At 30.3% G+C, this 12,981-nt stretch overlaps 1 protein-coding gene across 2 annotated transcripts; it reads left to right on the top strand.

The window, feature by feature from the left end:
* Nucleotides 1-3,789: 3,789 nt before the first annotated feature.
* Nucleotides 3,790-9,093, top strand: LOC103869040. 2 transcript variants are annotated; one of them, XM_033292299.1, is made up of 2 exons: nucleotides 3,790-4,812; nucleotides 5,071-9,093. In XM_033292299.1, the coding sequence occupies exon 2, from the start codon at nucleotides 5,116-5,118 to the stop codon at nucleotides 5,323-5,325; it is 210 nt and encodes a 69-aa protein (XP_033148190.1). In that variant the 5' UTR covers nucleotides 3,790-4,812; nucleotides 5,071-5,115; the 3' UTR covers nucleotides 5,326-9,093. The 2 variants fall into 2 exon arrangements, with proteins under 2 accessions (XP_033148190.1, XP_033148191.1); XM_033292300.1 differs by lacking the exon at nucleotides 3,790-4,812 and adding an exon at nucleotides 4,846-4,933.
* Nucleotides 9,094-12,981: the final 3,888 nt, after the last annotated feature.

Here is a 12,981-nt window from a genome sequence, read left to right as displayed (position 1 = left end):
TTTAGAATTTTCTCTTTTAGTTAGATTAATTGATTATATTTTAAGTAGCGAAGTTACATTTTCTAGAAATGTATTACACTATAATAATAAATTACTATTTATATTTTTATTTGAAAATTCTTACGTACTATTTTTGAAATTTATTTGTACACTATATTTCATAGTTATAAACAAATCTTGGAAATCACTCAATATTCTCTTTTCAATTATACAAAATTAAGAATTTTATTTTATTAATATTATAGAGATGTGTTTTATGTTTTTTAATTTTTTCATTAAAATATATTTTCAGATAACATCACAATATATAGAATTTGTTATATTTCTTATTTTAATATATATATATTTTAGATTTGGATATCTCTTACTATTATTAATTTTAATCTCTTATCTAACCATAAAAAATCATAAAATTTTAAATTTATTTTTATTTTGTGGCTGATTTTTTATTTTTATTCATTAATTGTATAAACGATTAACCACTCTAAATTTTAATCTTGAGAGTTCGAACGTGTAAAATCAACTCGCAAATAATAGTATATATTGTTGTAGAAATATTTTAATTTTTCATTTATTTTTTATAACTAATTGATATACATTTATAACGTCAATTATTCAAGGCCAAATTTATAGCAAATTTTAAAGTTTTACGGTTATATTCTAACCAAATCATTCACGATATAACAACTCTTCAAAAGAACTCACAATGTTAAGATAAATATACTTGTTAATCCTCTAAACCCATCTAATCAATTGTAGGTTAAGTACTCCTCAATCGAAAGAAGAGAGGAAGGATATCAGAACTATTATGCAAAAACCGTATTATCTTTAGAATATACAAAGAATTATCATATACGTGTATGTGTGTATAGAAATGGTGATATTGGTGAGATTGATTTTGAACGAAGGAAAGAAAAAGCAGATTGACGACTTCTAAGGCACCCTAACATAACCACAGCTATATCTCCACGTTTGTCATTTCCTTCCATTTGCATATTTACTCTTTCTTCATTTTCATTTCAATTACTCCTAAGTAAAATATAATCATCTTTAGATGTTGGTCCAAACTCCACACTGGTGTATCTTGAACAGGAATCTACAATTATGTAGTCTACTTACTGAGATTGGCTCACGCACTTATTTTGCGGGGTCGAAGACCATATTAATTAAAATAAATACATTTGATATCAATTCTTCATTCACCATTATATCTTATATATTAAAACAGAAGTCACAACTTTTTTCATGTGTTATTTTTTAAAATTGGACCATCTTTAAAAAATTTATTAGATGTATATTTATGTTATTCTAACAATCAAACTAATTCCTACTAATTATCATAAAATATTCCATATATCACAATTAAAAGATTTTTCACTTCCTACTTTAACTGCACCAAATATTTACTTACTACCGATGCTCCATATACGAATATTTTTATATGACTTAAGAAAACAAGATTATAATTGCTTTATCATAACTATATTATTAAAATTAAGCATTTATAGCTAGATTCATACGTAGATATGTACAATATCATTTTATTAAGATTATACTAAGTTTAAACCAAACCTATGCCAACCACGTATGGATTATCGTATCTGTATGCATTGCACGAATGGATTAGAAAAACCATACTAGAACCCTCAGTTTACCAAACTATATTTCTTTAGTTTATACGAGAATTTTGAAATGGATCATTATCACAATTTCATTATTTATTAAGATATTCTAAATTGCATTCTGCATAAAAATCTTGATGATTCTAACAACTATTTAACTGAAATCCTATATTTCATTTTACTAACTACTCTTTCATTGAAAATATCTGTGATTTTATAAAAAATCTCAGTGATTCTAACAACTTTAATAAATCGTAATTCCTATATCTTTATATTTTCAAGATATACCTCTAAATATTACATACTAATTCCTTTTTGAAATAACTAACTTAATTAGGATTAATAGTGTGTCTCGCTTTTTAATAAATTTTAATTTGAATATTCATTATTTATAAATACAGATAAATAACTAAAATAATATAATAATTTTATGAAAACCATATATAACTATAATAGGATTTTGCGAGTTGTTCCATCAAACTTATAAATTACTAGGTAACTGCTTTATTTTCATAAACATAAAACTATATTCATTTTAAATAACATAAAATTTGGTATACCATATTATATAAAAAAGTAAAATTTATAATATATTTAAAAATTAAATATAGTTATATATGAATTAAAATCGGTAATCATATTATATAATTATACTATTAAAAAAACCCTGATAGAAATGATATAATTTTATTTTCTACACTGAAAGAAAACTATCTACGCATCTCAAATTTTTATTTCCGAAAATATATTTCTATACAAAGTAGAAAACAAAGGAAAAAATTAAAAATAATATGTATTAATAACATGTTAGTAAACTATATAATAAATTTATACAAAAACTAAAGCTGATAACACATTTCAAGCTTTTATATCTATAAACAAATTTTTTTGAATAGAACCAAACATAATAAAATTTCAAAACTTAATTATGCATTTTGAAAGAAAAGGTCAAAAAATAATAAGCTTAGATTTAAATTAATTGTTAAAACATACAAATTATTAACACAATACTAAATTAATAAAATTAAAAAATTTGTCAAATAAAATATATCATTTTGATTGGTTTAAATGTTATTATATCAAAATGAAAAATACCCGTATGCACGCATTTTCTACATATTTTCTATTTACATTCGTAGCAACCTATATCCTAAAAGTACGAACCATCTCATCTATAAATAACCAAGTGTGTATCATCCACTTCACGAGAATCAGATATAAAAAAAAAAATTAAAGAGAAGAGAGAAACATGTACTTGATCTAATATGTTTTTTTTTTCACTTTTTCTCAGGACAACCACTGTTGTTTTTTAATTCCTGCAAGATGCTTTTAGTTTTTTTTTTAGTTGTATATAAGGCGTTAGAGCTTTTCCAATGGCAGTAGAAACTTCTTTAATGTTCCAAGGATTCACAAGAAGTTCTCTAACACCAAGCGACTGTCCAACACCCGCAAATTGGCAACTTCATACAAAAATTATTGGTATATTAGATTTAAAAATTAATTTCAGACAATAAAAAGAAGAAATTTTAACTGTTGTATCAAAATAATTTACCTCACTTAGAATTAGTTTAATATTCAAAACAAACCCCAAAAAATAATTATGTAATAAGACGTTACAAATACAAGTGACAACGTAAAACTGGTTTAGGAAGATAAATATATACACTATAACATTGTTTAAATAAATAAAAACATAAATATATTTGATATGGCTAATGTTTAATAAATATACCACTAATTATGTAAATTTTTTTTGACATACATATAACTCAAAACCAACACCCGCGCGGTTACGCGGATCAAGGTCTAGTTCACATTTATTATGAAAAGAAAAGAAAATTTAGTACTATTTATTCAAGAATTTGATAATGGTTATATGGTTTTATGCCCTTTATGTACTGAAAGTATATTGTTTAAACTGATATATTTAAAATACTGGTGACTGAGCAAATGACATATTCAACATCATAGATCATGTACCTGAATAGACGTTTCAGTGAATAAAAATAAATGATTTTATAACAAATACACCTTCACAAAAATGTTCATCTCAATTAATTACATTCATATACATGCAACTACACATCAAATTTAAATTGTTTTTTTTTTGAAAAAATCAAATTTAAATTGTTTCTCTTTGCATTCTTACAAAAGGTACACTAAGAAAGTCTACACTGATAAAAATGATATTTCTCCAAGAAATTTCCAAACTTAGAATTGAGATGGAAAACCCAAATATTCATAGAAAATAATTGTTCTTCTCGAATTAATTGGTATGAAGCTCATCATATATTAAGGACATAAAATTTGGAGAAATTTACCCTGTTTTTTTTTTGTAACTGAACCCTTTTTGGTCGGCCAACTCTTGTTTATTTACTTAAACAAAGTAAAATATATATTACATTTAGACAAACACATGGATATAGAAATTAAGAAAAATATGGTACCCAAAATCACTAGAGAAAACAAAATTATTACAATATTAAACATGCATGCGTATATATAATTAATGAAGCCTAATTCAATGAGAAAATATAAGGTGGCAAATCCATGTATGTTAAAATACATCTAGAAAGAAGAAGTGTGAAGAGAAAACATGATAGGTGAAATGGGATTGTTCTTGAGGCACAAGTGAGCTTAAAAAAGATATAGAAAGAGAAAGATGTTTGACAAACACCTAATACCAAAGAGACCCCATCACAATAAAACATTAAGTTACAGGTTCATCATTCTTCCTCGATATTGCGTTATACTTCATCAAAACTGAAGAACAGAAATCTAATAAACTACTATATTTAATCAAGCTGGTATCCATGTGTCATGGTTAAAAGTATTGTGAAACTTATTTAACAATAAATTTGTATGGTGAAATAAAAAGAAAAAGAGAAAAAAGATAGATGTAGAAGGAGATGGTGGCTTGGGCCATACTTAAAAAAATAACATATAAAACACGTTGATGTGGCTGCCTTCATTCTCCACTATCCAAGGTGGCTGTGATTGGTTGTTTCTTGATTTGGGTCCATATATGTTATACATATATCTATAGAACTATATATATAAAGATAGTATCATTAATATTCATAATTTGCAAGAGCCTCCTCAGGCACTGTATGAGAAATGGGGTGGCTCAATTCTTTCTTCTCTCCCTTGAAGAAACTATGGTTTCGCGTCAATTCTACTCAAAAGAAAAGTATGGCCTCTCTTTCCCTCTCTATCTCTTTCTCTCTACCCATTCTATATATATTTTCCAGCATTATATTTAAATTCATACACACATATACATCTTTATAATTAATGACCCAGTAGATCAGGTATACTTCTTTTTTTTTTTGTGGATCATATATACTCTCTGTATGAAACTATGAAAATGAGTTTTGTTTGCATCATGAACCTATGTATATGTGTGCATGCGGTATTTTGTTAAAGTAGAAAGATGGATAATGTGCAGGAAGAGGAATATACATATTATACGAGGACGTGAAGTCATGTCCATATGAAGATGTGCATGTTTTGTGGTCTATACTCGTGGAGTCTCACCCACACACTTTGCAACCCAAACAATAAAACCTCCATTGTGCATAGCTCTCGTTTTGGTTCAGAGTTCATATATGGAATGTTCATGCTCAAGGACGAAACAAAGGAGAAAATTGTTGGCGAATCATTCATATATATGTGTTACTCTCACTTGTACATAACAATATAAATACACAGAGATTCTAATTCCTTATGGTTTTGTACATTTTCTCTCTCGCGACTATATTGGTATATGGAATGTTCAGAGAGTTCATATTCTCTCTCGTGACTATATTGGTGTATACGGTTCTCTTGAGGTCGTATATGCATACTTAAAATATTGGTATATAGATTGCATTATTAGGAGAAATACTTTAGATATGACTTAAAAGCATATGATTGTGTATATGAAAATGTGCTGTATATAATAGTCTGCGTGACAAGAAAGCAAGTGAAGATGTACCATATGTTCTTATAATTGGTAGACATGAAAAGTTAAAGGTTGATGGCGAAAGGAGAGTGAATAGAAGTTGAATTGTCATGGAGATTGTTGGCTTGTGTCGGTTGATGACGTTAATTAGTTGGACTTTGGAAATTTGCGGTTGAATTTATTTTGCGTTTCCTATTCGTGCTTATAAGTTTTTTTCTTGAGGTAAAATTTATACATATAAGTTGAAAGTTAAGCTAGCATTCTTTAAAGAAAAAAAAATTGAGGGAAGCCAAAAAAGAATGTTATGATTTAGTTATTATTATTGTTATTATTTTTGTTTGGTTGAAATAACCAAATGAAACCAGACCACTTTTCTGGCATAAATGCCACCACATTAAATTCAATGTTATTCGAATATAAATTTTAAAAATGACAAATTCAATGTTATTCGAATATAAATTTTAAAAATTCATTTAAAATTCGCTGTTACTGAATTTGATATTCCGTAAAATACTATGAAATTCGCTGTTATTGAAAATATTTAAAGTTGTTAAGTTTTAAAATTTTCAAGTGATTTTAGAGTGAGTGATTTTAGAGTGTTTGGATGAACTTTTTTAGTTAGAATATTTAAATTCAAATCTCATAGTTTTAGGTGATATTTTAGAGTAGTTTAACAAAAATCACCTTAAACTCTACAATTCACTGAAATTATCTAAAACCTCATTAAAAATCAAATCATCTCAAACTTTAGATTGAATACACCCTTTAATATATATAGTTATGTGACAATAACAATTAGATTTAAGTGACTTATTTATGGAGCTAGGGATGTGTTTTGGTAATTTGATTCAAAAGAATTTCGTAGGATGAGTTTTCTCGATTGCACCAAACACGAGCATGCTTTGGCAGGATGCGTTAAATTTTACTGAGGTTACATGTTTCTAAGAGCGATGAAGAGTGTTATGATTAGAAATTAAGAACCTAACGATTCTACAGAAACATGAGTTGAACGTATCAAGACCAAACATGTTGTGGAAAATGTGAAACACGAAACAAAGCGTCGGCAAGTAAAAGAAATGTTTCTTGAAGACGAATATACCCACGTCAATCATATATGGAGACACAACCGGCACATCTTTAAACTAAGATATGATAAGAGTAAAAGGAAAAAAAATATAGGTCGATCCAAAGTTAGAACAGTACATTGAGGGGCGTTGCCGACACAAAAAGTTAGTTATAGCAGGAACATGAAGATAGTCGCCAGAACAGATTGAAGTTTGGTCGTCACTGGCCAGTGGAACATTCTAACTATGGTTAATCTTCATCTCTTTCAGTACTAATTTTTCTAGGGACAATTACAATATTTGAGATTCATAAAGCTTTTTTCTTTTGAAAGAGTACTGTATATAAAAAGTACAGTCGATTGAAGAAGATCGCATCAATATTTTGCTGGATGTAGACAAATTCTTTCTCAATCTTCAAAAGAAAAATGAGATAACATGAGTCCACAAAAGAATACTAGATGAGCTTTAAAATTGCAACGAAATATAATATGATACAATTACAAATTCCACGTATGGTCGATGAAAATTTTATAGATCTCGACATCTCTATTTTATTTAACAATTAAAATCTGCAAAATTTTAGAACTATAAAGTACTAAACTTTTATTTATTTATTACTATGATGAAGTCGGTTGGTCATTTGCTTTTTAGACAGTCAACAATTTAGGAAACCCACTTTTCTTTTGTAAGACAATTTCGTTTACATTTTTACAGATATATTTTCCAAAACATTTTTGTTTATAATTTTCCCTCTTCAAGATTTTTAATACAAATAATAAAATAGACTTTTGGAAATTTTTAGATAAAATTATATATATATATTGTTGCAAAAATTCATTTAGGAACACAATTCGGATACAAGGAACAATCATATATCGCGTCTAAGAACATCGACCTTAGTTTCACTTGCATCCAAAGTTTCTGTCACATGACAACTGTTTAACATATACGTTCCAAAATTGTATATAATGTTATTGATAACTGCCGCTGGAAAACAACCTTAACGACCTTAACTCACTCCAGTATGTTAATTAATTAGATCACTCAACTTATTATTTCGGCCTTGTGCTGAATTGTTTTTTTTTTTATTTTTTACAAACCTTCTTGGTATATACTATAAATTTTTAACCTGGCCGTGACTACAAGTTTTACAAAACCTAGGCCCTTTTAAGCTAAAAATATGAAACATTTGGGTCACGGGTGTAAATGCGTTGTGGTGGAAACACTCTTAAAACCAGGCGTACTCAGTGTTTGGGGTTATACTATTTTACTCGACTCCGGTCATGATGATTGGGCATACTATGGAAGACATGAACCAGTAGCATAATTTGACATTGGCAGGGTCTGAAGAGGTTCCAAAAGAAGTTTACCCGAAATGGAATCAGATTTCTTCTAACGACGAATTGATCCCAGCAAAACGTTTTGGTAAGTATGAACGCAGGGAGATGTTGTCTCTGACATAAGGCCAGAGCATCTTATTAGCGTAAAACGTGATGTGTATACTCACGCATTTATGCATGCATAATTTACATTTTTAACCGGATCTATTAGAGCATCCACATTAGTAAATCTTCTTTTGGGGTTCATAGAAATTTTTAAATATTTTTTGGTGGGACCATGAATAGTGATGAACTTCTATCTATTGTGCTCCTGCATTAGTGAACCTGAAAAAGGAATTTATAGGAATAAAATAATATTATATTATTTTTTTAACTTTTTAATATATTAACAAGACATGAATAAAATAAAATAATTTTAAAAATATTTTAAAAGTTTTTATTCAATCCATTAAGAATAGATTACATGAACCAAATATTTTTTTAAATTTTTTTATTCAATACATTGAAAATTCATGAACATAGAAAGAATATTCATCTACATTACTAAACTTTTGCCATACATTTTCCATTAAATCAGCTTTCAAACGATCATGTTTCTCTGAATCTCGAACTTCATTGCGAATGCCTAACATATTACCGACATGAATACTTGTTCTCCTTTTCACCTTGGAACTTCTGCTTGACTCCCCTGACTCGAACTCAGATGTATCAATTTGAGTGTACCTGTGTCGTTCGTTCTCTACTATCATATTGTGCAATATGACACAAGTTCTCATTATCTTTCCAATCTTTTCCTTGTCAACGTCTATTGGTGGACTGCTCTGCGAAGCTAATAGGTTAACAAACCCGGCAGAGTTAAAGGAGAAAGGTCTCATTTTCGTTTAGGTTTGGTTTGGTGTTTATATGTTAGTGTGTTTTTAGTTGTGGATTTGCTATGTTTATAAACTAGTTTTTCGTATGATAGGATAGAACAATTAAACAAAGTCTACCTACCAAACATTCATTAGAAAAGTTTTTAACAGAACAAGTAGTTCACATAGAGCAGTGAATACACATCAAATCAATCGCAAATATTAACTACAGCTAAGTACAATCGCAAATTGATCATAGCAACCAACAACCAACTGAGAATTAATTATAGTTTTTTTTAAGTTGTAGTTAGACTACTAGTTCTCGTTGTAGTTTACTTGGCTTGTAGTTGTAGTTATAGTTGTAGTTATCTTAAGCTTTCATTAAGTTTTCTCACACGGTTAGCTTTGTATTAAACAAGTTGAACTACCTCTACTTTTAAAAAAACATTAACATTATCGAACACACATATAGCAATCAAGAATTTCTAACATACATTTACGAACTACCTCTACAGGTTTGTTGAGTCTTACCTTTGCTTTTCAATCAAAGCTGACCTTCTCCAGCGTAGCCACCTGCACGGTGAGGTAATCTACCTGCCCACAGAGGATTTTAACCTGTTTCTGGACATGGAAACATCAAAGAAAAACTGTTAGTCACGCAAAAAACTACAAAACTATAATGTATATGGAATGAAAGAGCAAAGAAAGTTGACTAACCTCCAGTGTCTCAATCTGTTTACTGAGATTCAACGTCCCCAACATCACTTGTTCAGCCTCCTCCAGCCGCTTAGTCAACCTTTCGATCTCCTCCTGCACACCTATCACCCAAGGCTGACGATAATGGAACCCATCAGCCTTGGTTACAACATAAACAAATATCAAAGAATTGTCGATTCGTAATCCCATAAACGATAATCAAAGCGTGTAAAATCTAACTTACCTCGTAGTTCTTGCAGGTGAAGAACCGCTTCCCCGGAAGAGTGTCTTAGTCGTCCTTCCGGCGAACCTCATCAATGATTCTCCCCCCACATGGACACCTTCTAGGAATCCCGTACTCTGAATCGGCCACAGACCCTAACCTGTTGATGTAATCGTTTTGCCTCTTTGAATGTCTTCTCTCCTCTGCCGGATCCATCTGTGCCACTAATCAAAATTATTAGCACATAATAACGATATAATATGATTAAATGAGCCCTCAATCGAACTCCCATATCGATTAAGAACCCTAAAAAAAAAAAATCCCCAAATCGATTTTAAATCACCCAAATCGCAAATCCCTTTCGAACACACAATCGACGCTAACACACCGTGAATCTACTCGATACTGACTTAAGAGCGTCGAGAAGAGATAACAGAATCGATTTGATGGAGAAAACCTCCGGAAATCGCCATCGCACGGAATATCGCCTCGGAGAAAAGAAACCCTTTGTTTTTCAGAGAGGAGAGAAATGAAACGAGTTACGCGGAAACCCTATTTTCGTCGTCGTCAACGCAGAAAGGAGAAGCCAGTCAGTGATCGACGCGTGGCTTGAACTGGCCTCTTACGGGTTCACTCGTAAGGCCCGATTCATCGAATTAAACCCATTTTTGATTTTCTTTTTATCTTTCGGGCCTAAGAACTCGAGCCCACGAACCCGGTTAAAACCTCTAATGCGGATGGTCTTAGGGTTCCCTCCGTTGGAAGCAATGAATGGGTTGGCCCAGAATCCAACAAAGAAAATAAAAAATGTTAGGATAGAGCAGTTCTCTCGGCGGAAAACAACCATATGAAACTTGATTTTCTAGCTAGACAAAAGAAAAACATATCTTACTTTTACTTAAGCAATTAAGCTATACGTGAAGTCCATGTCAAGCATGCAGCCATCGCATACCTAAATGGGAATCCTTAAGGGGGAATCCTTAAGGGGGAGTCCTTAGGAAAAAAATAATTAAATAATCGATGGATCCCACCAAAAGCTAAGGATTCAGTCCATAAAATTCCTAAATAAGGACTCTTTCTTAGTGAATCCTTGCACTATTTGCGGATCCCGACGACATGTGGTGACCCGCGATTGGTTGATATTTATTTTTCTTATCTAAAAAAGAAAAAAATAATAATAATACTTAAAAAATCAAAATACACTTTTTCTAAGGACTCTTCTTTGGATAACACCATTGTGGGTGCTCTAACTATGATGTCCGGGTCCGTATGAACAAGATTTCTAAATACAATTTAAGAATCAATATTAATTATGACTTAGTACATGTTAGAGCAAGTGAGCAACCTTATTGCTTGGTATCTCAAAACAAATATTTCAACAATTTAACAGTATTATTTTACTACATTTTGTTTCTATAATAAAATTTTAAATTTTTTTATAAAAATTAATTCATTAATAGATTAGCAATAAGTGGATAAATAGCATTAGATTTACTAATAGATTTCTCATTTGAGAACCCCATTTCATATTTTTACTATGAGATATTCACTTACATATTCATGATGAAAATGCTCTAAGAATAATCTACCAGTTTTTCTAAAAGTTGTTATATTTGATGAAAATAAAAAAAATGTACATAAAGGAAAAGATATAAGTTGCCACACATGGATAGTTTAGTGGTAGGCGAATTCCAGTGAACTAAGCGACTAAGGCTCGAAGCAATTTCACGACACTAAACATGTGTGGTCACGCGGATATAAACTATATTTTAAGTCTCATTTGAATACTGGAAGAGAGGGTTCATCTGTAGATTGCACATTCCCTTAAAGATTAGTCTGAGCATTTTCAGAGATCTTGGATATCTCCATATTAATTAAAATAAAAACATAAGGTTATATATATTGTGTTTAAATATATCATAATATTAGAACATATATTAATGTCAAAACTAAAAATAAAAAATATGGATAAACTCGCTCAAATAAGAAAAAAATAGAAAGATAATATAACTAGTTGGAAGATATAAACAAGTAGGCGAATATAAACTAGTATTCCGACTAATACGCGAAGTCAAGATGTGAGGGGTTCAAGAAAGACAGAAGTGTTTCTAGAGTGACCAATTTAAATACTCCAAAAAGATAGAATCCCGCTAATTACTAATTCCAACAAGAAGTTTCGATAATACATATGAGTAGCCTGGGCGTTCGGGTGGAATTGTTTTGGATATCAGTTCTATTTTGTAACCTCCTAGGTCTCATTTTAATAAATTCTTAAGTACGGATCGAGATCGGATATACAACATCGGGTTTGGTTTTTGGGTTCGAATTATACTGAAGTAACCGTATATCATTTGGGTTTAATTTTATCTGTATCGGTTCGGATTTTACTGAATTAAAATACAAATGAAAACAATAGAAACATAAGACATGTAACTTAATCAAAAAGTTTAAAACGGGTTCAATCAGCACATATTCACATTCATATTTTCAATCTCTTTATCATGAACGTAGCTAGTTGTATTTCTAAGTTCTCTCACACACTCATTCAGTTGCAACCAACAATAGCAACACAAATAAACATAAGAAACATGTCACTTAAACTTAGTTGAGAGGTTTTCAACAGCACACAAATACCGATAATAGCAATACAAAGTTTTAAAATAAAAGACAAACTGAAGATGAGTGAAAGTTTTAATGTGAAACCGAAAAAAGAAACAGAACAAAACAACATAAAAACTAAAATACTTAAACTAGAACCAGCTTGTAGCGAGGGAACTTGGAAGAATTATGTGGTCATATTATGGAACAACTTACTCCTGAGAAACCACAAATTCTTCTGATCCAAAGACAAAGAGAGACAGATCAATAAACAAACCAAATTTTAATCAAATATGTTACAATTAAGATGACATACCTCTTTTAATTTTTTCTTGCTCTTCAATGTCCTCAAGGATTTATTCATTTGTAAGCACCCTTGACTCATAATGAATGCCTTGCTTTAACCATTGCTCAGTACACATCTGTACCTCAGCCATGAAGTGAGTAAGGTAGCTTCTAAATGGGTCTATGATCCTTCCACCTGTACTGAAAGCACTCTCGTATGCAATAGAAGATACCTGCATTGCAAGGACATCCTTTGCAATCTGTGACAGTATTGGAAACTTGGTACAATTTCTCTTCCAGAATAAAAGGACATCATACTCTACACCAGCCATCAAGTCTGGATTCTCAACTCATTCTTT

Source organism: Brassica rapa, chromosome A05 (genome assembly GCF_000309985.2).
Source record: "Brassica rapa cultivar Chiifu-401-42 chromosome A05, CAAS_Brap_v3.01, whole genome shotgun sequence".
NCBI classification, from domain to species: domain Eukaryota; kingdom Viridiplantae; phylum Streptophyta; class Magnoliopsida; order Brassicales; family Brassicaceae; genus Brassica; species Brassica rapa.
The sequence above is the reverse complement of the archived record's forward strand: the minus strand, read 5'-3'. Positions and strand labels throughout refer to the sequence as shown.

Excerpts from the sequence above, each read along its gene's own strand:
- LOC103869040 (XM_033292299.1), top strand. The coding sequence starts at position 5,116 with ATGAAGATGTGCATGTTTTGTGGTCTATACTCGTGGAGTCTCACCCAC.